The sequence below is a fragment of the Bos mutus genome, chromosome 11 (genome assembly GCF_027580195.1).
Source record: "Bos mutus isolate GX-2022 chromosome 11, NWIPB_WYAK_1.1, whole genome shotgun sequence".
In the NCBI taxonomy this organism is placed as follows: Eukaryota; Metazoa; Chordata; class Mammalia; order Artiodactyla; family Bovidae; genus Bos; species Bos mutus.
In genome coordinates, this window is record NC_091627.1 from 39,804,179 (window position 1) to 39,826,490 (window position 22,312).

General features: G+C 37.3%; 1 protein-coding gene across 3 annotated transcripts in view; it reads right to left on the minus strand.

The window, feature by feature from the left end:
• APLF (aprataxin and PNKP like factor) overlaps window positions 1-22,312 on the minus strand; it is a 135,222-nt gene that overhangs the window by 21,824 nt on the left and 91,086 nt on the right. Inside the window, exons 10-11 of one of the 3 annotated variants that reach the window (XR_011466030.1) lie at window positions 19,764-21,581; window positions 18,513-18,950 (exon numbers count right to left, since the gene is read on the minus strand). The exons of 1 other annotated variant lie outside the window; for it this stretch is intronic. Coding sequence is in view for 1 of the 2 variants with exons in the window: in XM_014477525.2 (XP_014333011.1) it covers window positions 21,379-21,581 (203 nt within the window). In the remaining variant the exon portion in view is untranslated. Of the gene's footprint in view, window positions 1-18,512; window positions 21,582-22,312 lie in introns of those variants that run through there. One more of the 3 variants, XM_014477525.2, reaches the window with a different exon arrangement.

Here is a 22,312-nt window from a genome sequence, read left to right on the forward strand (position 1 = left end):
AATCCTGAAATTTACTCTTTAAACCAGAGGGCTCTTTACTGCTGCACCATCAGGTCTTCCCCAGTAGAGGGGTATGGAGAGCAACAGGGAAACAAAGGAAAGACAAGGTGAAGACAGGCAAGAAAACCAAGACTACAGCTTGACAAAACTATTTGATCATATGAACCAGCATGAACAAAGACCTTAGTAAAACATGAAAAATCTAGTGTTCAAAATAAATAGGTTTTGAAGGCTCTTGAGAGCAGTGGTCAGCTAGAGCCTTTATGCATCCAATCAAAAACAAGCATGCCCTCTCTTAGGTAATGAATGTGCAGATAGCCAAAGCTCAGAATTAATTACAGAGAGGCTACAATACCAGTCATCCTCTGGAAGTCTGCTGTGAAGTGGAATGTAGAAATAGCACAGGTAATCAGATCCACGGTTTGCTAGGGATGATGCAAACACATTATTTCCCCCAAATTAAAGCACTCTGTTCATGTCCAGAGCTTGAAGACTCATTTCTCAGTAAAGGTCAAGAAAAGCAAACACTCCTTGAATTTAATTATTAAGCCAGCTGTCAGTCACTGGAAGCGAGAGAGACAGGAAGACATTTCGAGGCAGGAAATTGGCTGAAATTAGCAAGACAGGGTCCCTGCATCTTTAATCAGAAACTCCTCTTTCAGAAATATTTTATTTATCACTGAAAGAATGATGCCAAGTTGGCACCTATTTTATTCTCTTATAGTGCTCATTCTTTTAAGTAGCAAATCTAGCAAACAAGACCTTAGTTCACTAAGAGAATGGATTTCAGTAGGGCTGATAATAGTATTAATCTGTCAATGACTGTCCACATCCTAAAGTAGTGCCCTGAAGCAAGATCAAAGCTTGAGATAAAAACCTGACACTATGGCTTTGTTTTGTTTATAAGATTAGGTGTGAGAGAGTTGGTTCAGGCATCAGGTGAACAAATTCTATCCCTAAACCAATCCACTACTACCTAGAGGGCACTTCAGAAGGTAGAAAGGACCCTAGGCTGGAAGGGAGAACTTGAACTATGTAGAGCGAATGACAAAAAGGCCTAAATCATCTGCCATCCCCTCCTAGAACTACCCTTGCTACTAATTTTTCATTTGTAACTTTGGAGGATTCACTTAACATCTCTAATCTTTAATTTACCAATTGTAAAATGGGAATAGGATACTCTGAAAGAGAGGTAGTAGAGATGGTCCGAGGTGGTGGTGGTGATTATGGGGGCCTTTTATGTTATTCTTTCTGCTTCTTTGTTTTCTGATTCTTTGGAAATAAAATCTTAAGCATATTATAAATTTAAATATTATTTGATCTTTACACATTGATATTACTAATATTTCCTTAGGGTAAAGTGACTGCCTCCCTACTGATGAATGTTCTATATTTTCTGATGGCTCTTCACACACAGGGTCATAACAGAGGAAACAAGCTCATCACTGTCTCAAATTATAGTCAACATTCTTCCACAGTCTACGTTGCTTCTCAATAAATTCTCAAGCTTTTTCCAGCAATAAAATTAAATGATAATGATACCTTAACTACTTTCAACCAGTACATATTCTCCAGTCATTACGGTGAAACAGAAACGCTTTCTGGGGTTAATGTCTGGCTGGGAGTTAATGAGCCCTACAGAAAAGTTCAGGAATATTAGCTAACCTCTCATCAATTCAAGAAACTGCTTTACAGAAAGGGCATGATTAGTCACATTTTCAATAGCTTTTAATTTTTTTCCAGCATAATGATGGCCAGAGAAGAAATTATGTTTTTAAGTTAGATCGAATTACAGACAAGACTTAGCAACTGAACAATTGGATAAAAATGATATGAAGGTTTTTCTCTTTTCCTTATGGAGGAAAACAAAAATTCAAATACACACTGAACATCAAAGAAGGTTTTAAGCTTAGTATCTCTTCTACACATATCAACACATGTATAATAATACATGATTTATTAACATGAATAAATATATCTTATACACATAATACATGTAAAATAATACATGTTTTATTAATATGCATAAAAGCCTATTGTTTTCATTTGAAGTGTTTAAATTTTTAATATTATGAGTGTTATTAATGGTTATAATAGAAATATTCATAAGGTTTCTTGTGTTGTGAATCTATCTTTCTCTCAGATATGGATTTGGATTCTGTTGTTGTTCAGTCACTAAGTCATATTCAACTCTTTGCGACCCTATGGACTGCAGCACTCCAGGCTTCAGCTTCTCTTTTCTTCACCATCTCCCGGAGTTTGCTCAGACTCATGTCCATTGAGTCTGTGATGCCACTCAACCATCTCATCCTCTGTTGTTCCTTTTTCCTCTTGCCCATAAACATTCCCAGCAATGTTTCCCTGATCAGCTCTTCAAATCAGGTGGCCAAAGTATTGGAGCTTCAGCCTGAGTCCTTCCAATGAATTCTGTTGGCTATAGTGCAAGTCACTTTCTGTTCTCGATTATTCATCTCAAAGTCACAAGATCTAAATTCAATTCACTGGAAAAAACACTTAGTGAAAATCAGCTATGTATACAGCAAGGGGCTAAGAAATGCATAAGAAAAAGAGAACATAGTTCTCACCCTCAAGGAAACTGGACCCGCATGACCATCCTTCCCTGCTGGGACTGGGCCTTCTGTTAGAAATAATGGAACTCTGATGAGTTCTGAATGGCCCTGGTAATATGCTTCCTCTTCCTCTCCTTCAGGACACCACAAAAGACTCAGCTGCCCATAGACAAAGCCTAATTGGAGGCTGCAATTAGAGCTAATTATTTTCCATCAGATCCATCTCATCATGCCCCACAGCCCTGTTTGCTACAGTCAGGTCTAAGATCACTTCTCAACTAGTATCTTATATCAACCTCACCTCAGTTCAGTTCAGTTCAGTCGCTCAGTCGTGTCCAACTCTGCAACCCCATGAATTGCAGCATGCCAGGCCTCCCTGTCCATCACCAACTCCCGGAGTTCACCCAAACTCATGTCCATCGAGTCAGTGATGCCATCCAGCCATCTCATCCTCTGTCATCCCCTTCTCCTCCTGCCCCCAATCCCTCCCAGCATCAGAGTCTTTTCCAATGAGTCAACTCTTCGCATGAGGTGGCCAAAGTACTGGAGTTTCAGCTTTAGCATCATTCCTTCCAAAGAAATCCCAGGGCTGATCTCCTTTAGAATGGACTGGTTGGATCTCCTTGCAGTCCAAGGGACTCTCAAGAGTCTTCTCCAACACCACAGTTCAAAAGCATCAATTCTTCGGCACTCAGCTTTCTTCACAGTCCAACTCTCACATCCATACATGACCACTGGAAAAACCATAGCCTTGACTAGACGGACCTTTGTTGGCAAAGTAATGTCTCTGCTTTTGAATATGCTATCTAGGTTGGTCATAACTTTCCTGCCAAGGTGTAAGCATCTTTTAATATCATGGCTGCAATCGCCATTTGCAGTGATTTTGGAGCCCAAAAAGATAAAAAGTCTGACACTGTTTCCACTATTTCCCCATCTATTAAACCTATGTGTTCAACATATATGCAAATCTCAGTTTCTCACTCCTTCCCAACTCCAAAACGTACTCTCTGTAATTCACAGTCTGTCACCTCCCAGATGCCCTAACTGTTCACCCCTTCTCTGAACATCCCCATGATCTGGCCTTCCATGATCTGGCTCTGCCCTCTGCTAAAGGGAGAAGTCTCTACCCCTCCTGGCCTCCCACTCCCCTCAGCCTTGCTCATTCTACCTTAAGCACTCTGGTTTTCTTGATGGTTCTGGAACAACCAAAGCTCCTTCTTGCCTGTGGCATTTGTACTTGTTACCTCTGTTGGGAACACTCTTCCCCTACTGACCACTACCTTGCTTCACTCATTTCTTGACTCAAGTATCATTCCTCAAGGACACCTTCTTCTACCAATGATCTAAATGGTTTCACTTATATGTATATACTCAGAGATGATGCAAATATGGCAAAAATGTTAATTAATGTTGAATTTACATGGTGAGTACCCAGATGGTCATTATACTATTATTTTAACTTTTCTGTGTTTTTTTTTTTTAAACTTTCTTTAAAATCTTAGAATAAAGGCAAATAAAACATGGGGGTAGTTTCTTAAATTACAAAAGAAAGTGATACATAGCTATCCTAGTTAATCTGAAGACAAAAGAATCCTGTTAAAAATATTATTTCACGCTGACCTCATTCTTTAAATTTTCTGATTTTCTGTTTTACAGTGCATATAATATATTATCATTTTATTATCTTTCCATGAGCCTTAGTTCCAGGAAACACTGCAGCCAGAGCCATAGGGAGCTCAGCTATAGGAAATTTCTTGATCATATTACATAGACTTCAAATTTCCAAGGGGTCAAATAAGTCATTGAAGACAGAGAAACACAGTCTAGAGAGCTCTCTGCAATTTTGCTTGGTACAGCCATAATTTTAACTTCTGAGGCTTAAGTGAGACACCCCTCACCAAACACTCCCAATCTTGATTGAAGCCCCCTAGCAAATTCTTGCTAATTGATTGCTTACTTTCTGCTCTACAAACCCACAAGCAGGTTATTCTACCTGCCTCGGTAGCAGTTCAAAATTTGACCTGAAAATATGAGTAATTTTAAGCATAGAAGTGGTCTCCATATGTTTTTGATTGCACATTGCATCAACAAGAAGCTTTGAGCATGTATATTTTTTAAATCAAGTATCCACATAAATACTTGACATAAAGTATTTATATGTACCACTATATTAATATATTAATTTTATATGCACTACAAAATACAAAAAAATGAAACATTTTAAAGGATGAGATCAACTTGAAATACTCCATATTTTTAACAGAATTCTTCTGTCTTCAGATTGACTAGGATAGAGCTATGCATCAATTTCTTTTGTAATTTAAAAAATCACCTCCATGTTGTATTTTCATTTATTCTGTTCTAAGATTTTTTAATTTACTTTAATTGGAGGCTAATTGCTTTATCATATTGTAGTGTATGGCATAAACCACTACAATATTCTGTTCTAAGATTTTTAAAGAAAGTTTTTCAAAACACAGAAAAGTTAAAATGATAGTACAATGAACATCAGGATATATATCACCTAAACTCAATATTAATTGACACTTTTGCCATGTTTGCATTATCCAAATGTTGTTCAGTCGCTAAGTCGTCTCCGACTCTGCAAGCCCGTGAACTGCAGCACACCTGGCTTCCCTGTCCTTCACTATCTACTGGATCTTGCTCAAACTCATGTCCACTGAGTCAGTGATGCCACCCATCATCTCATCCTCTGTTGCCCCTTCTCCACTTGCCCTCAATCTTTCCCAGCATCGGGGTCTTTTCAAATGAGCCAACTCTTGGCATCAGGTAGCCAAAGTATGGGAAGTTCAGTTTCAGCATCAGTCCTTTCAATGAATATTCAGGGTTGATTTCCTTTAGGATTGACTGGTTCAATCTCCTTGCTGTTCAAGGGACTCTCAAGAATCTTCTCCAGCACCACAGTTCAAAAGGATAAATTCTTCAGCATTCTGCCTTCTTTATGGTCCAACTCTCACATCCATACATGACTACCATGGCTTAAACTATACGGACTTTTGTCGGAAAATGATGCCTCTGCTTTTTAATATGCTGTCTAGGTTTGTCATAGCTTTTCTTCCAAAGAGCAAGCGTCTTTTAATTTCATGGCTACAGTCACCATCTGCAATTAATTTGGAGGCCAAGAAAATGAAATCTGTCATTGTTTCCACATTTTATCCTTCTATTTGCCATGAAGTGATGGGACCAGATGCCACAATCCTAGTTTTTTGAATGTTGAGTTTTAAGCCAGCTTTTTCACTCTCCTCTTTCACCTTCATTAAGAGGTTCTTTAGTTCCTCTTCACTTTCTGCCACTAAATGGTATCTTCTGCATATCTGAGGTTGATGATATGTCTTCTGGCAATCTTGAGTCTAGCCTGTGTTTCATTGAGTCCCGCATTTAGCATGATGTCCTCTGTATATAAGTTAAGTAAGCAAGGTGACAATATAGAGCCTTGACATACTCCTTTCCCAATTTTGAACCAGTCCATTGTTCCATGTCCAGTTCTAACTGCTGTTTCTTGACTTGCATACAAATTTCTCAGGAGGCAGGTAAGGTGGTCTGGTATTTCCATCTCTTTAAGAATTTTCCACAGTTTGTTGTGATCCACACAGTCAAAGGCTTTAGTGTAGTCAATGAAGCAGAAGTAGTTTTGGGGGGATTCTCTTGCTTTTTCTATGATCCAGATGTTGGCAATTTGATCTCTGGTTCCTCTTTTTTATATCCAGCTTGTACATCTGGAAAATCTTGGTTCACATGTTGTTGAAGCCTAGCTTGAACGATTATGAGCATAACCTTGCTGGCATGTGAAATGAGCACAACTGTGTGGTAGTTTGAGCATTCTTTGGCATTGCCCTTCTTTGGGATTGGAATGAAAACTGACCTTGTCCAGTCCTGTAGTCACTACTGAGTTTTCCAAATTTGCTGGCATATTGAGTACAGCACTTTCAGAGCATCATCTTTTAGGATTTGAAATAGCTCAACTGGAATTCCATCACTTCCACTAGCTTTTTCATAGTAATGCTTCCTGAAGTCCACTTGACTTCACATTCCAGGATGTCTGGCTCTAGGTGCGTGACCACACCATCATGGCTATCCGGTTCATTAAGACCATTTTTGTACAGTTCTTCTGTGTATTTTCACCACTTATTCTCTTCTGCTTCTGTTAGGTCCTTGCTGTTTCTGTCCTTTATTGTGCCCATCTTTGCATGAAATGTTCTTTTGGGATCTCTAATTTTCTTGAAGAGATCTTTAGTCTTTCCCATTCTATTATCTTCCTCTATTTCTTTGCCTTGTTTACTTCACTTCACTGTATAAATGGCAAAAAGTATAAATGGAACTGTTTGAAAATAAGCTAAATATTGATATATTATGCCACTTCAGCTATAAATACCTCAGCTTATATCTCCTACAATTAAGAACATTCTTCTTCAGCATCAAAATGTTATTATCACAGCCAAAGGAATTAAGAATTTTCTAATATTCAGGTCATATACCTGGGTCTCCTACATTTCAGGTGGATTCTTTTACAGCCATGCCACCAAGGAAGCCCTCAAATTTCTCCAATAGTCCTTAAAATATCTTTTATGGCTGTTTTTTTCCCCCAAAGAAAGATACAATCCAGATTTGTGCACTGCTTGTGGTGCTCATGACTCTTTATTCTCTTTAAGTCTAGAGTGGTCCCCCGCCAATTGTTTTACAACATTGTCTTTTTTTAAGAGATCAGGTATAATGTCCTACATTTTGTGTTTATCTGACTACTTTATTGTGGTGTCATTTACCATGGTTCTCTATCCACTACATCTTCTGTATCCTGGGAGTTAGTTTCAAAGGCTTTATTAGATTCAGTAAAATATTGCGGTAAAGCACATCACTTCAGGAAGCACATAAGGTCATGCTGCTGGTGACACCTTACCTCCCATTGTAAAGCTATATTCATTCTCTCATTAGTAAGTTCTCTACAGGGTGATACTTTGCAGGATGTGTTGATTGTCCTTGACTGAATCTGTGATTACTTGGCAAGTCAGAAAATGGTGATTTCCTAGTTCTCTCATTTCTTCTCCACGTATCAGCTGGCATTCTACAGTGAAACAAGATTTCCCTCCTCTACTGAGGATGAAATGCAGTTCCTCCTCAAAGGCAGGATAAATGTTGTTTCAAATTTCCAGAGCACAAAGTTAATGGAAATGACTTTCCCTTGTTTTAATTTGCAAACATATTTATTATTAATATTAGTAACAGTAGTATTTCTATGTAATCATAAATTCATATTTATGTAATGTTTTATTATGAAATAGAGCCACTGTTTTTTTTTTTCTTTCACTTCCAACTTTGGTAGTTTAAAGCTATTCTTAAATCTCTAATCAGGTGAATAAATGCTGGTGTACTGGGGCCTTCCTTTAAGAAGATCCTGTACATATTTGAGCTTAGGAAGCATTGAAATAGCACCTGTATAACAGAATACATTTTGAGACTCATTACTTGACAAAATGCCAAGAAGTTCACCTGAAAGCATTATGTCAGATGTTTTAAAAGACAGACAATATTTTTTTTTCAACATTTCTATCACAGCCTACCTCTTTAATCACTGACTTTTGAAGAAAACAGAAGAAAGATTGTAACAATGATTAAAATTCCCTTAATTAAATGAAAACTGTAGTTGACTACATAGCTTAATCACAATGTATAGGGTAATAATTAAAAGGATTTTTTTTTTTCTTGCTGGATGCAGCACACATCAATTCCAGCTAGCTAAAAAAGACCCTGTGGCAGTTCAGTCAAAGGTCTGGAGACCCGCTCTTAAGACAGCCACAGTACCAATGCCCCAGCTCTGACTCTCCTCTCTGTCTTCATCCAGGACGAATTTCCTAGAAGGAGCACCTGATGGGCCTGGTGGGGTCTGAGTTCCCCCTACATCAGTGGCTGAGGTTAGAGAGGTAAGATCATAGAGTTGGGGTGTGGTCCCCTGAATCACTCCTGGGCACATTCTCAGAGCCTATAGACCATCACCAGTGGGCAGCCTCCACTAAGAAAACTTCCGATGTTCTTTAAAATGAACCAAGAATGTGTTGAGTAAAAATGTGGGAATTTCATTAACTTTGTCATTCTGATAGAGCTGATAGTTTTGTTTTGTTAAAACATCTTAGGTAACTTGGATTTTTTTAGTATTTAGGGGAATAGAGATAGGGTGCCAGTTTGGAAAAAAAGTTTGGGGGGAACAAACATGTGTCATTGATTAGGGAAAATTTATCCAGTCTGCTCATTTCAAACACTATTTCACAGACCAATCAACCTGCTAAGTCATAAAAGAGCCATCTCTTTACCAGGTGGCATGGTTAATATTTAGGCATAGATGATTTGCTCCAGGGGCTTCCCAGGTGGCTCAGTGGTAAAAGAGTCTGCCTGCCAATGCAGGAGACATTGGAGATGCCGGTTCGATCCCTAGATGGGGCGGGTGGAATCCCTGGAGGAGGAAATGGTCAACCCACTTGGGTATTTTTGCCTGGAGAATCCCATGAACAGAAAAGCCTGGTGGGCTACAGTCCATGGGGTCACAAAGAGTTGGGTTAGACTGAGTGAATGAGCACACACACAAGCTAGCATTAATACAATTAGGGAATATTCTGGACTTCTCACTTAAGCACTGGAAAGGGATGGAAATTATTTGGGGTCTTAATTAGCTCACATTCTTCAATGTGCATTTCTTCATCCAATGTTCAGGACCAAGAGGTTAACCCTCCTGGCTTTTCACCTTGCTCTGTGATAATACATAGGATATCAACGATTATGGGTGCATGCTTGCTGACCTAATGATGCTGACACAGTGGAAGAGCTCAAGCACCAAGACATCTAAGAGAATCCAGTCATTCAGTATTTATGATGGATGCTAAACACCATGGAATGCCAAGAGATTGCCAGGAGGAGGGGAAAAGATTCCTTCTAGGATGAGGATATAGCACTGAGCTGATTCATCCTGTCACACCTTACGATGCTCCTTCTTCGGTAGCTTCCTCCAAACTCCTCATCCAGGAGTTATATTGGTTAAGTGCTTGGAATTTGGAGGGAACTGGGAAAATTTAGCTTAGTTTTTTTGGTAAAATCTCTCATATTTCTTCATTGTTTGACACCCATGGCATAGAGTATACCTTGAATCTGTAAAAGCTCTTACATTTCTACTAGTTAAATTGCTTTTATTTGAATTTATATTTTGGTAAAACCTCAGGGGCCATGGGCATAGGAGAGATTTGTCCTGGTCATTAAAATAGCTTTCATTGACAGAAATGTTCTTGACAGCAGCAGAAATAAAGCATGTGTCTGAGGGCTTTATCTTGGGACTGCACCGCTGTCTCTTTCACTTTCACCCATGGGGATCCTCAGTAATGATCTTTTTTTTTTTTTTTTTGACACAAGTGGTACTTGAATATATTCTTGTTATAATATAATAGTATATTCAGGCAATACATCAGTAAGTAGACCGAATTTGACAATCTACCCTTAATCGCCTTCCGTTCCCACATCCATTCCCAATCTCACAGGTAAGTACTATTAACAGTTACCTGTATCCTGTTTTTTTTTTCTATTCAAATGTACATAAATATACACAGTACTTCTTTGCATAAATGTGGTCATACTGGCCTCATTATTCAATTATTTATTTTTTTTGAAATAGCATTTCTTGGCAAGCTCTTCATATTTGTACAAAAGTCAAACACATTCTTCTTCATGGCTGTATAACACTCCATAATATGGTGGCTTCATAATTTATTCAACTATTTCCCTATTGATAGTTGGAAATAAAGGGTTTTTTCCTTTTCTTTTTTTTCTTTCTTATTAGTGACAAAACTGCAATGGACTTTGTGGAATATTCATCTTTACACCTGTTTACATCTTTAAATTTGTTACACAAATGTTTTTGCAGGACCATTTCCTAAAGTAGGAATATATTCAAAGGGCATGCATTTTAAATATTTATACTTATAACTACAGCTAAATTGTCTTCCAGAAAGACTTGACCAATGAACCATCCTCCTTATCACTGAAAGCTGTCAACATTTTTAGATTTTAAAACTTGGCAGTCAAGAACTCTTTCATCATATAAAATGATCTTAAAGGATACATCCATCCCAATGCTCATTACAACACTGTTTACAATAGCCAAGCCATGGAAGCAACCTAAATGTCCATTGACAGAGGAATGAATAAAGAAGATGTGGTACATATATACAATGAATGTTACTCAGCCATTACAAAGAATGAAATAATGCCATTTGCAGCAATTTGGATGGACCTAGAAACTGTCATACTGAGTGAAGTAAGTCAGACATAGGAAGAAAAATGTTATATGACGCCACTTACATGTGGAATCTAAAAAGAAATGATACAAATGAACTTACTTACAAAAGAGAAATAGTCTCACAGAGAATGAACTTTAAGTTGCTGGGGGGAAGGATGAGGGGACAGGATAGGGAGTTTGGGATGGATATGTACACACTGCTATATTTAGAATGGATAACCAACAAGGACCTACTGTATAGTACAGGGAACTCTGCTCAACGTTATGTGGCAGCCTGTATGGGAGGGGAGTTTGGGGGAAACGTGTGTATATGTATGGCTGAGTATGTGTGTGTATATATACAAATAAGTATATATATAAACACACGTGTTTATATACATATAAACATGTGTGTTTATATACATATAAACATGTGTGTGTTTATATACATATAAACATGTATATGTAGAGCCCTTCACTATTCACCTGAAACATGTGTGTATATGTATGGCTGAGTATGTGTATGTATATATACATATAAATATATATATAAACACAACATTTACATGTTTATATACATACACGTGTACATGTTTATAGACACATGTACATGTTTATATACACGTGTGTGCACACACATGCATATGTGCGTATACATATACACATGCATTGTGTGTGTACATATACATATGCATATGTGTGTTTACCTATACCCATGTATATGTTGTATACATATACACATGCATGTGTATATACATATAAACATGTATATGTAGAGCCCTTCACTATTCACCTGAAACTATTACATAATCAGCTATACTCCAATACAAAATAAAAAGTTAAAAGAAAACCTCATTAATTTGCACCCATGTACACTGAGGCTGAATACATTTTCACATACACATTCTAACTTGTTCCTGCATATAGAAAGGGAAGCTGTTAATTTTTGCTGACCTTGTATCTAGCCAATTTTTAAAATATCCTTGTTAATTTTAATAATGTTTCAATTCATGTGTTTCCTAAGTAGCCAAATATGTTGCAAATAGTAACAAGCTTTTTTTTTCTAGCCAATACCGAAAACTATTCTTTCTCTTCATTTCTATTACCAGGGGTGGAATACTCAGAACATGAAATTGTAGAGGTGATCATGGAGACCCTTGTCTCATTTCAAACTTCTTCTCTGGGAACACTTCTAATGCTTCCCTAGGAACTGGGATATTTGCTGTAAATTTTTAATATTGGGTTAGCAAAAAAGTTTTTCTGGGTTTTTCTGTAACATCTTACAGAAAAAAGTCAGAATGAAATTTTTGGCCAACCCAATAAGTACTTTCATCAGTTAAAGCGGTTTAATTCTACTCCTAGCTTTCCAACTGTTTTCTTTTTGTTTTCTGAAGAACAGTGTTGAATTACCAAGTACTTTTTTTGGATTTTTATGAGATCATAAGTTGTTCCTTTCTTAATGTGATCAGTGATATTAATGTGATGAATTACATTCATAGATTAACTGACACTGAACTACCCTTATATTCTCAGCATAAATCCTGCTACGTCATGATATCTTAATGCACTGTTGAAGACAAGTTGAGTAATAATTTAGGATATTTATGTCTGTGTTCAAATTGAAATAAATCTGTAAGTTTTTCAGTGATGTCTTTGGCTGATTTAAAGAACTGGAGAGTTATCCATGTCTTTCCACACTTTGTAATAGTTCTTATAACAGGAGAACTATTTTCTAAACAAAGATTTAATAGCCCTACTTGTAATCCCCAGCATTTAGTACCATACTAGGAGAAGAATTTTGAATACTTTCTATTTCCTCTAGAGCTATTGATCTACTCAGATTTTAAATCTATTTTAAAGTAAATTTTGATTATATTTTTCCAGAAAGTCATACATTTATCTAGATTTACAAATTTATTAACAAGAAGTTGTACATATTATATTATAAAAACTTTACATCATTCCTATGTATAGTTCTAACCCTTTTGGTTTCTAATATTTGTCTTTTTTCACAACAGGTCTATTTTATCAATCATTTCAAAGAATTATTTTTGTGTATTATTGACCAAGTCTACTGCTTTTCTGAATCTTTTATTCCAAGTTTTACTTTATTAATTCTGTCCTATTTTCTTTGGGTTTCTTTTGATGCTTTTGTCTTATTTCTTGAGAAAACTCTGTTCATTTTTAGTCTTTTATTTGTAGTCTTTTTCCTAATATGTATGTGCATGCGTGGCGTGCTAAGTCACTTCAGTTGTGTCTGACTCTTTGCAACCCTATGGACCGTAGCCTGCCAAGCTCCTCAGTCCATGGGATTTTCCAGCAAAGAGTAGTGGAGTGGGTTGCCATGCCCTCCTCCAGGTATCTTCCCAACCCAGGGATTGAACTCTCATTTCTTATGTCTCCAGCATTGTCAGGCAGGCTCTTTACCACTAGCACCAATTAAGGCTACATATAACTATATATTAAGGCTATATATAACAGAAGAATTATACAAAAAAGGTCATCATGACCTAGATAACCACAATGGTATGATCACTCACCTAGAGTCAGACGTCCTGGAATGTGAAGTCAAGTGGTCCTTAGGAAGCATCACTATGAACACAAAGCTAGTGGAGGTGATGGAATTCCAGTGGAGCTATTTCAAATCCTAAAAGATGATGCTGAGAAAGTGCTGCACTCAATATGCCAGCAAATTTGGAAAACTCAGCAGTGGCCACAGGACTGGAAAAGGTCAGTTTTCATTCCAATCCCAAAGAAAGGCAATGCCAAAGAATGCTCAAACTACCACGCAATTGCACTCATCGCACATGCTAGTAATGCTCAAAATTCTCCAAGCCAGGCTTCTTCCCTTTTTCACAGTTTATGTGAACTGTGAACTTGCAGATGTTCAAGCTGGATTTAGAAAAGGCAGAGGAACCAGAGATCAAATTGCCAACATCTGTTGGATCATCAAAAAAGCAAGAGAGTTCCAGAAAAACATCTACTTCTGCTTTATTGACTACGCCAAAGCCTTTGACTTTGTGGATCACAACAAACTGTGGAAAATTCTTCAAGAGATGGGACCACCTGACCTGCCTCCTGAGAAATCTGTATGCATGTCATGAAACAATAGTTAAAATGGACATGGAACAACAGACTGGTTCCAAATCAGAAAGGAGTACGTCAAGGCTGTATATTGTCACTCTGCTTATTTAACTTTTATGCTTATTTAACTTATAAACATCATGTGAAATGCTGGGCTGGATGAAGCACAAGCTGGAATCAAGATGGCCAGGAGAAATATCAATAACCTCAGATATGCAGATGACACCACCCTTATGGCAAAAAGTGAAGAAGTAAAGAGCTTCTTGATGAAAGTGAAAGAGCAGAGTGAAAAAGTTGGCTTAAAGGTCAACATTCAGAAAACTAAGATCATGGCATCCTGTCCCATCACTTCATGGCAAATAGATGGGGAAACAATGGAAACAGTGACAGACTTTATTTTGGGGGGCTCCAAAATCACTGCAGATGGTAACTGCAACCATGAAATTAAAAGACACTTGTTCCTTGGAAGAAAAGTTATGACCAATCTAGACAGCATATTAAAAAAGAGACATTACTTTGCCAACAAAGGTCTGTCTAGTCAAAGCTTTGGTTTTTCCAGTAGTCATGTATAGATGGGAGAGTTGGACTATAAAGAAAGCTGAGTGCCAAAGAATTGATGCTTTTGAACTGTGGTGTTGGAGAAGACTCTTGAGAGTCCCTTGGACTGCAAGGAGATCCAACTAGTCCATCCTAAAGGAAATCAGTCCTGAATATTCATTGGAAGGACTGATGCTAAAGCTGAAACTCAATACTGTGGCCACCTGATGTGAAGAACTGATTCATTTGAAAAGACCCTGACGCTGGGAAAGATTGAGGGCAGGAGGAGAAGGGGATGATAGAGGATGAGATGGTTAGATGGCATCACCAACTCAATGGACAGGAGTTTGAGTAAGCTCCGGGAGTTGGTGATGGACAGGGAAGCCTGGCGTGCTGCAGTCCATGGGGTCACAAAGAGTTGGACACGACTGAGAGACTGAACTGAAGTGCCTAACTGTAGGATCCAAAGAATGAAGCAGGGAGTCCAAGTTGCCAGCAGTGGAAGTTCAGATATAGAGTCAAATTCTGGATATATTCTGAAAGTAGATCCATCAAGATTTTGCTGAGTGTAGGATAAAGTGGGAGGTCAAGAATAATGTCAAGTTGTTTAGCCTGATCAGGAGAGGAAGATTTGCGGGGGAACAAAAAAGGCAAATAGAATTCAGTCCCAAACATGTAAAATTCGAGATGTCTATCACTCAAGTGGAGATGTTGAATAGACAATTGCATATGTAAGTCTGGAATTTAGAGAAGAGGTCAAAGCTTGAGTTAAAATTTTAGAATTATTGTTAAAACAACAACAAAAAACAGATTACATGAAGCAAATGAATGTAAATAGTAAAATAAAGACGAAGGACTCTGCTTTAGGGTACTCTGAGCATTAAGAGCTCATGAAAAAACTAAACACCCAGCAATGGACACTGGGAGTAAGGTAGAAAAAGCCACAAGATATTCTAATTTCCTAGAAGAAAAATGAAGTGTCTGAAGGAGGTAGGAGTGACTTGTTTCAAACAAGCAGAAAGTTCAAGAAGAATGAGGGTTGAGAATTGATGACAGGATTTAGAGGAGTGATCACAGATGCTCTTGACCACAGCAGTTGCAATGGAGAGGTGATAAGGAAAGCCTGACTTGAAAGACTTTCAAAGGAGGAAAAGCAGTGGTGACACAGGTATAGACAACACACGGGGAATTTTGCTGTTACAGGGAGAAGAGAAACGGAGTAGTGAAGCTGCAGGGAAAAGTGAAATTGGTGGGAAGATTTGTTTTTAGGATGGAAGAAATACTTATATGGTGATGGGAATGGTTCAATATATAGGGAAAAAAGGATGAAATGGGAGCAAAAGGGAAGAATAACCAGTGTGAAATCCATGAGAATGTGTAAGAGGTGCCTGAAAATGGGAGGTTGGCTTTAAATAGGAACACAGACAGTTCATCTGTAATATCTGGAAAGACAACAGAGAATATGGGAATAGCTGGGGGATAGGTAGACACAGGTGAGAGTCTGGGCAAGTTCTCATCTAATAGCCTCAATTATCTCCAAGAAGTAGGAAGTCGAATCTAACCTCAGTACTTGCATTTGTATCCATTCTGCAGCAACTACAATGTTTGCTGCTTTCTCTTTCAACAGTCCTCTACTTTTAGCTTCTGCAGCACAACAAGTTCCTGACATCCCTCTTTTTCCTCTAATTCCTCTGAAGTCTTCATCTTTCTACTACTTGAATGTTGACACTCAAGATCACGTCTTCAACTCTTTTCCCTATTTATCACTCACCCCTTTAGTGACTATAGACATTACTAGTGTTCACTCTATCTGGTTCTTGTCTTTTTTGGGCACCAAAACTGTATTTTTGAGGCCCCTTTCAGTGGGCAAGGCCATGTGACTTCCTCTGGACAATGGGCTGTGAGCATGAGGGACACTTCTAGCCAGAAGCATTTAATTAACAGGGTCCAACCCTTCACTTTCTCTCTTCCCCCTATAGTCATGATTGGTAGGTTTCATGTTCCAGTGGTGCAACTACAAGATGACAGAGCTTCTGAAATCCTGGAATGATGAGCTGCCAACATGAAAGACAGTGGCCTGAAGATTCACCCAACACAAAATCTTGGCTTAAGAAAACTTTCCTTGTGTTAAGGCGCTGTGATTTGGGGGTTAGCCCATCACAACTAGCCTAACTGAATGGTGGTTGTCGTTCAGTTGCTAAGTCATGTCCAACTCATTGCAACCTCATGAACTCTAGCATACCAGGCTCCTCTGTCCTCCACTATCTCCTGGAGTTTGCTCAAATTCCTGTCCACTGAGCCAGTGATGCTATCTAACCATCTCATCCTCTGCCACCCCTTCCACTTTTGCCTTCAATCTTTCCAACATTAGGGTCTTTTCCAATGAGTCAGCTCTTCACATCAGGTGGCCTAAGTACTAGAGCTTCAGCTTTAACATCAGCATCAGTCCTTTCAATGAATATTCAGGGTTGATTTCCCTTAGGATTGACTGGTTTGATCTCCTCGCTGTCTAAGGGACTCTCAAGAGTCTTCCCCAGCACCACAATTCAAAAGCATCAGTTCTTTGGCACTAAGCCTTCTTTATGGTCCAACTCTAATATCCGTACATGACTACTGGAAAAAACATACCTTTGACTAGACAGACCTTTTTTGCTAAAGTAATGTCTCTCTGCTTTTTAATATACTGTCTAGGTTTGTCACAGCTTTCCTTCCAAGGAGCAAGCGTCTTTTAATTTCATAGCTATAGTCACCGTCTGCAGTGACTTTGAAGCCCAAGAAAATAAAATCTGACACTGACTGGTATAGTGACTTAATTAAATGGTTCTCAAAATGTTGAGACTTAAGATTTAACTCATAAAAATTATTGAGGATCCCAAAGAGCTTTTATTTATGAGGGTCATATCTATAGATACTCACCTTTTTTGAAATTGAGAAATTTACTAATGATTTTTAAAATAATCCATTATATATAAACACAATTAATATATTTTATGATAATCTTTTAGTAAAATGAGTGGCACTGCTTCACATTTTTGTAAATTCTTTAATGCATGGCTTAATAGAAGGCAGCTAGATTCTCATGTCCGCTCTTGTATGTTGTTTTGCTTGAAGTATATAGAGAAAATTAGGGCTTAAAAAGATATGTAATTGGAAAAGAAAGTAGTTTCATATGCTTTTCAGATAATTGTGAATATTATTTTCAATGTGCCACCAAAAATAAATAACAGCTTCTGAAATGTGTTAGGCACAATGTATTATCTGAAGTCACACACTAAGTTTCGTTGGCCTATCTTATGCTTTGAGTGGATCTTTTACCCATGCCTGATTTTATAATATGCGTTGGTCATTCAGAAAACATTGGCTTGCTCAGTTTTCAAGATCTTCCAAATGTTGACACATTTCATTGTATTTTATCACCAACAATATCTCAGAACAGTTTTTAAAATTTTGGAGAGCTAACAAGCTCAGTGACATATAGAAGTTTTCTAAAACTCTAATTTTTGTTTGAAAGCTCATTTTTACAATTATAATATATACTGTTTGTTGTTTTCCTTGGGGAAAAAAATAGGCTAAGTTCATTTTTGAGGAAATGCCAGCCACACACTCCATTCTGAATAACTGTAGTATGTCTGCCAGTCATTTTTGAAGATAAAAGTTGTGTTCCATGAAAAAATCTACAAGTTCAGCTTGCAACTCAATCAGACAAAGGCTCTTCCTCAAGAATGAGGCTGTATTTCAATACGCAGCAAGACAGGCCATTTAAATTATACTCCAGCATTCCTTTCTCGGACTATTGCGTTTCTACCCATTTTGTTATTTGCATATTTGCCTCACTGCCTTTGCAAGCTCTCTGATTGCAGAAGCTATGTCCTTTTCTTCCTTGTATTCTCCATAGTATTCTGTAGTCACTGTTGAATGAATAAATATTCCTATCTTCCCCAGTAGACTGTAAGGACATTGAAAACAGAAACTCCATGTTATTCTTCTTTGAATCACCAGCACCTAAGACGGGGTCTTGGGCACAACAGAGTACAACTGGGGTTGCTTATGATAATCAAATTTATTGTGTACATTATATCAGGATGGCCAGTAACGATCTTGGCAATAATTATTATCATTTTTCTTTCAATACCTACTGTGGAGGAGCAGCTTTGTAGGTTTGCAGACCGGCAGGAAGAACACACGCACACAGAGAGACTCTCTTACAGATTCCTCCTCAAGAAAGAGAAAGTAATGGGCACAAGAAGGTGAACTCAAAGAGCAGGGCTAGATGTAGATGCTGGTGTGCGGTTTCTGCCTCCATGGGATGTGTTGGTGACACTGAACTTCGCACAGATAAATCAGAGGAAAGTCTCTATCCATTTAACTTTACATCACCATTCTGGAAAAAGTATGCTCATAATCTATTTCTTTTCACTATAATGAATGTTTCCAATCATTAAGATCTTCTAATTCTGGAAATAGTATCAACAATGCCATCCTCAAACCTGGGTGAAAAGCAGAATCAATACCCAAGTGTCACTGAAAATCTTCATGACTCCAGCTTCCCAAGGTCCCAGAAAACCCACCTCACTTCAAGAAGTCGACAAAAAACATTTGCTTTTCGAATTAAGCACATTAGTGAGAAAAATGTATGTGACCATTCTTAGCTTGAAGGAGGAGGTTAGGATATAGTTTAAATTCTATGAATACCATGATAGGGATAGTTGTTTCTCAATCCACTGTTTAGGACAGCAACTAAATCAAGTTTTGTTAGCAATGCTTTTGAGCCCACCAATTTCATCACTTTTGCCTCTATTTTGAAAATCATACACTTAAATATAGTCCAAGTAGGAAATTTTCATTACAATGAAGTTAAATATTTATACATTCGTTATACTCAAAAGTGTCTCCAGGATGTTTATGCAAAGCACATCAAACTATTCTTAAAAATTAACATGAGCTATCACATAACTTCTAAGAAGAATATATTCTGATATTGAATGCCTTTCTTTCTAAAAGGCCAATGTCACCTTTTATATTCTTTATCATAGCCTTCTTGACACATATATAATTCATATGCCATAAAATTCCCCCATAGAAAGTATACAATTCAATGGATTTCAGTATATTTACAGAGTTTTACACCATCACCACTAATTTCAGAACATTTTTATCAATTCAGAAAGATACTCTTCTTCTCTCTAGACCCCGGCAACTACCAACGCACTTTCTGTCTCTACGGCTTTGCCTGTTCTGGCTATTTTATACAATTGAGCTTATACCATCTGTGGCCTTTGTGTCTGCCTTCTTTCACTTACCATAATGTTTCCAAGGTTTATCCATGCTGTACCATGTTTCAATCCTTCACTTCTTTTTTTGGCCAAAAAATACTTGGTTGTAAAAATAGACCACATTTTGCTTATCGACATTATCAGCTGATAAGACATTTAGATGTTTCCACTTTTTGACTGTTACAAATGATGTTTCTACGGACACTGTGTACAAGTTTTCATGTGGACACATGTTTTTAATTCCTTTGGGATATATCTATGAATGGATTAAGAAACACTTTAAGGATTAAGTTTGTGCAAAGTGAAAGTAAAAGTAAGTTCAAAGAATTTTTTTCACAGGTTTGTCAAGCCCGGAAGACTAAAGGGACATTAGAAGAGAAAATTAGCTTCTAAATAACAACAGAGAGAAAAATTAGAATAAAAGATAATAGAAAAATATTTATCTTTTCCTTGCTGTAATATAAGTAAATTTTAATATTATGCAATTATTTGAAAACAAACTTAAAAACACTAAGAAAACAATTACAAATCTGTCCTGCTCTTTTAAGATATACATTTTTAGGTCCTCGTAGAATATAAAATATTAGTGCTTAATGAGGAACTTTTAGTTATGATTTACAATTTCAAAGCTATATTTACTGCTGTTTGTACAAACCCATATTAAAGATTGTAAACTATATTTCAAAGATTCTAAGTCATGTAAAATGAAGAGTATTACATAGCCCAAAGGAATTTAAGAACAGAGATGCAGAAATATTATACTACATAAAACTGGAGAAGGGGTTTCTTCTTGAAATAAAAGGCCAGAATCTTGAATGCTGGCAGACAACTTGCTACTGTCATCTGAGGATAAAAGAACTAATATAATTTGAGAAAATTATGGTTAAAAATAATCCCTATATTCTTAAGAATAGCATATTGAGAGTTAAAAGCATCAGGCAGGACTTGTTTGAAAAAGAAATGGTCAAATTCTTTCAGGTTTTCTACTTTTAAACTCAGACATATAGTAAATTAGACTTGGGACATAAAATAGCATTCCCTGCATGGTGGACATTTCTGTAGTCTAGTTGAATCTATTTTCAGTATCCATTTTGTACTAATTTCCCCAAGTTTCAAAGAACGAAAGTAGTCAATGAAATTGCAAAGCTCACATCTAGGACATTAGAAACAATAACAGCCATTATATGATAGCTGGTATTTTTTAAAGTCTGGTTCTGCTTTAAGAATTACTTCAATAGGAATGAAAAGAAGCATGCTTTCCCACCAGTTACGTAATCTGCCTGGTTATATTTGCATAGTATTTTATCTAAAGACAGAATCTTTGGAAAAAAGAAAAAAAGACCTTTTTTTTTGCAACCTATGATGTTTACTTTTTATTATAAAGTACATGAAAAATATCAATTATTTCTTTCTAACTCTCTGTCTGCTTATTATTTCCAGATGTTTGAAATAACATAGAAAAAGCAAAGCAACAAATTTCATCCACTACACTGAAGGGTGACATTTCAATGTTTCATTTGTGAAGAGTCAATAGTAAAGTCATAACCATAAAAAGCAGAAAAACAATTATCCCTTAAGTGCTTCCTGAATTATTTTTCCATAAAGAAATAGTAAATATGAGCCATATATTACTGCAGAGGAGTCACTTTTTTCTTTTCATAAATTTTTTTGCTTCTTTCAAAAGCCCTTCCATATCTTCCTTCTCTAGGTCTTCCTTTTCTGGTTCCCAGTCGGAATCTTCGTCTGTTGGCTCGTATTCTTCTTCCTCATCATCTATAAAGCTGTCATTCAGGTTGTATTCATTGGGTTGCCCAACATTGTCATCTTCATCTGAAATGCTTCTCACTGAAAAACAGTTTAGTATGTAGCATGTCAACTGTCACTCAACCTGGGTTTAGAAACCTCTAACTGTAAAATATCCCTGTCAAGAAGATTTTACTTAATACATAGCTAACAATTACAAAATTCTAGAAAGGGGGCTAAAGTTTTTTTTTTTTTTTTTAACATTTGCTTAAATCAAACTTCTCCTACTATGAGGCTTCCAAGATTAAAATGTCCTTAGATTCATCATAATGGTTCCTTAATAATATCATAATCAAGCTACACCACCTTCCATAATGGTAGAATATATTTCTGTCCCAGTTATTCACTGTCCATCCTTGCAATGTGATTCTATTTACCCATTCCCACTGACGTCAGACTTGGCCAAAGAAAAGTGAGTGGAAGTAGTGGCTTCCATGGAGAAGCCTTAAGGGCCTCTGTGATTCTGCTATTGCCATTTCCCCTCTGCTAGGAGAACAGTGTGCCCCAGATAGAGGTTGATCCTTCAGCCTGGATTCAGGATGAGACACATGTGAGACAGGGCAACAGCCAGCATGCAGCTACATGCATATTAACATGAAGGAGAAATGTACCTATTTATTGTTATAAGGCACTGAAATTTGAGGACTATTTGTTATCACCACAAAGCTAGCACAATCTGACACACCAGTGTGTGTGTGCTCAGTCGCTCCAGTCATGTCCGACTCTTGTGACCCCATGGGCTATAGCCCACTAGGCTCCTCTGTCCATGGGAT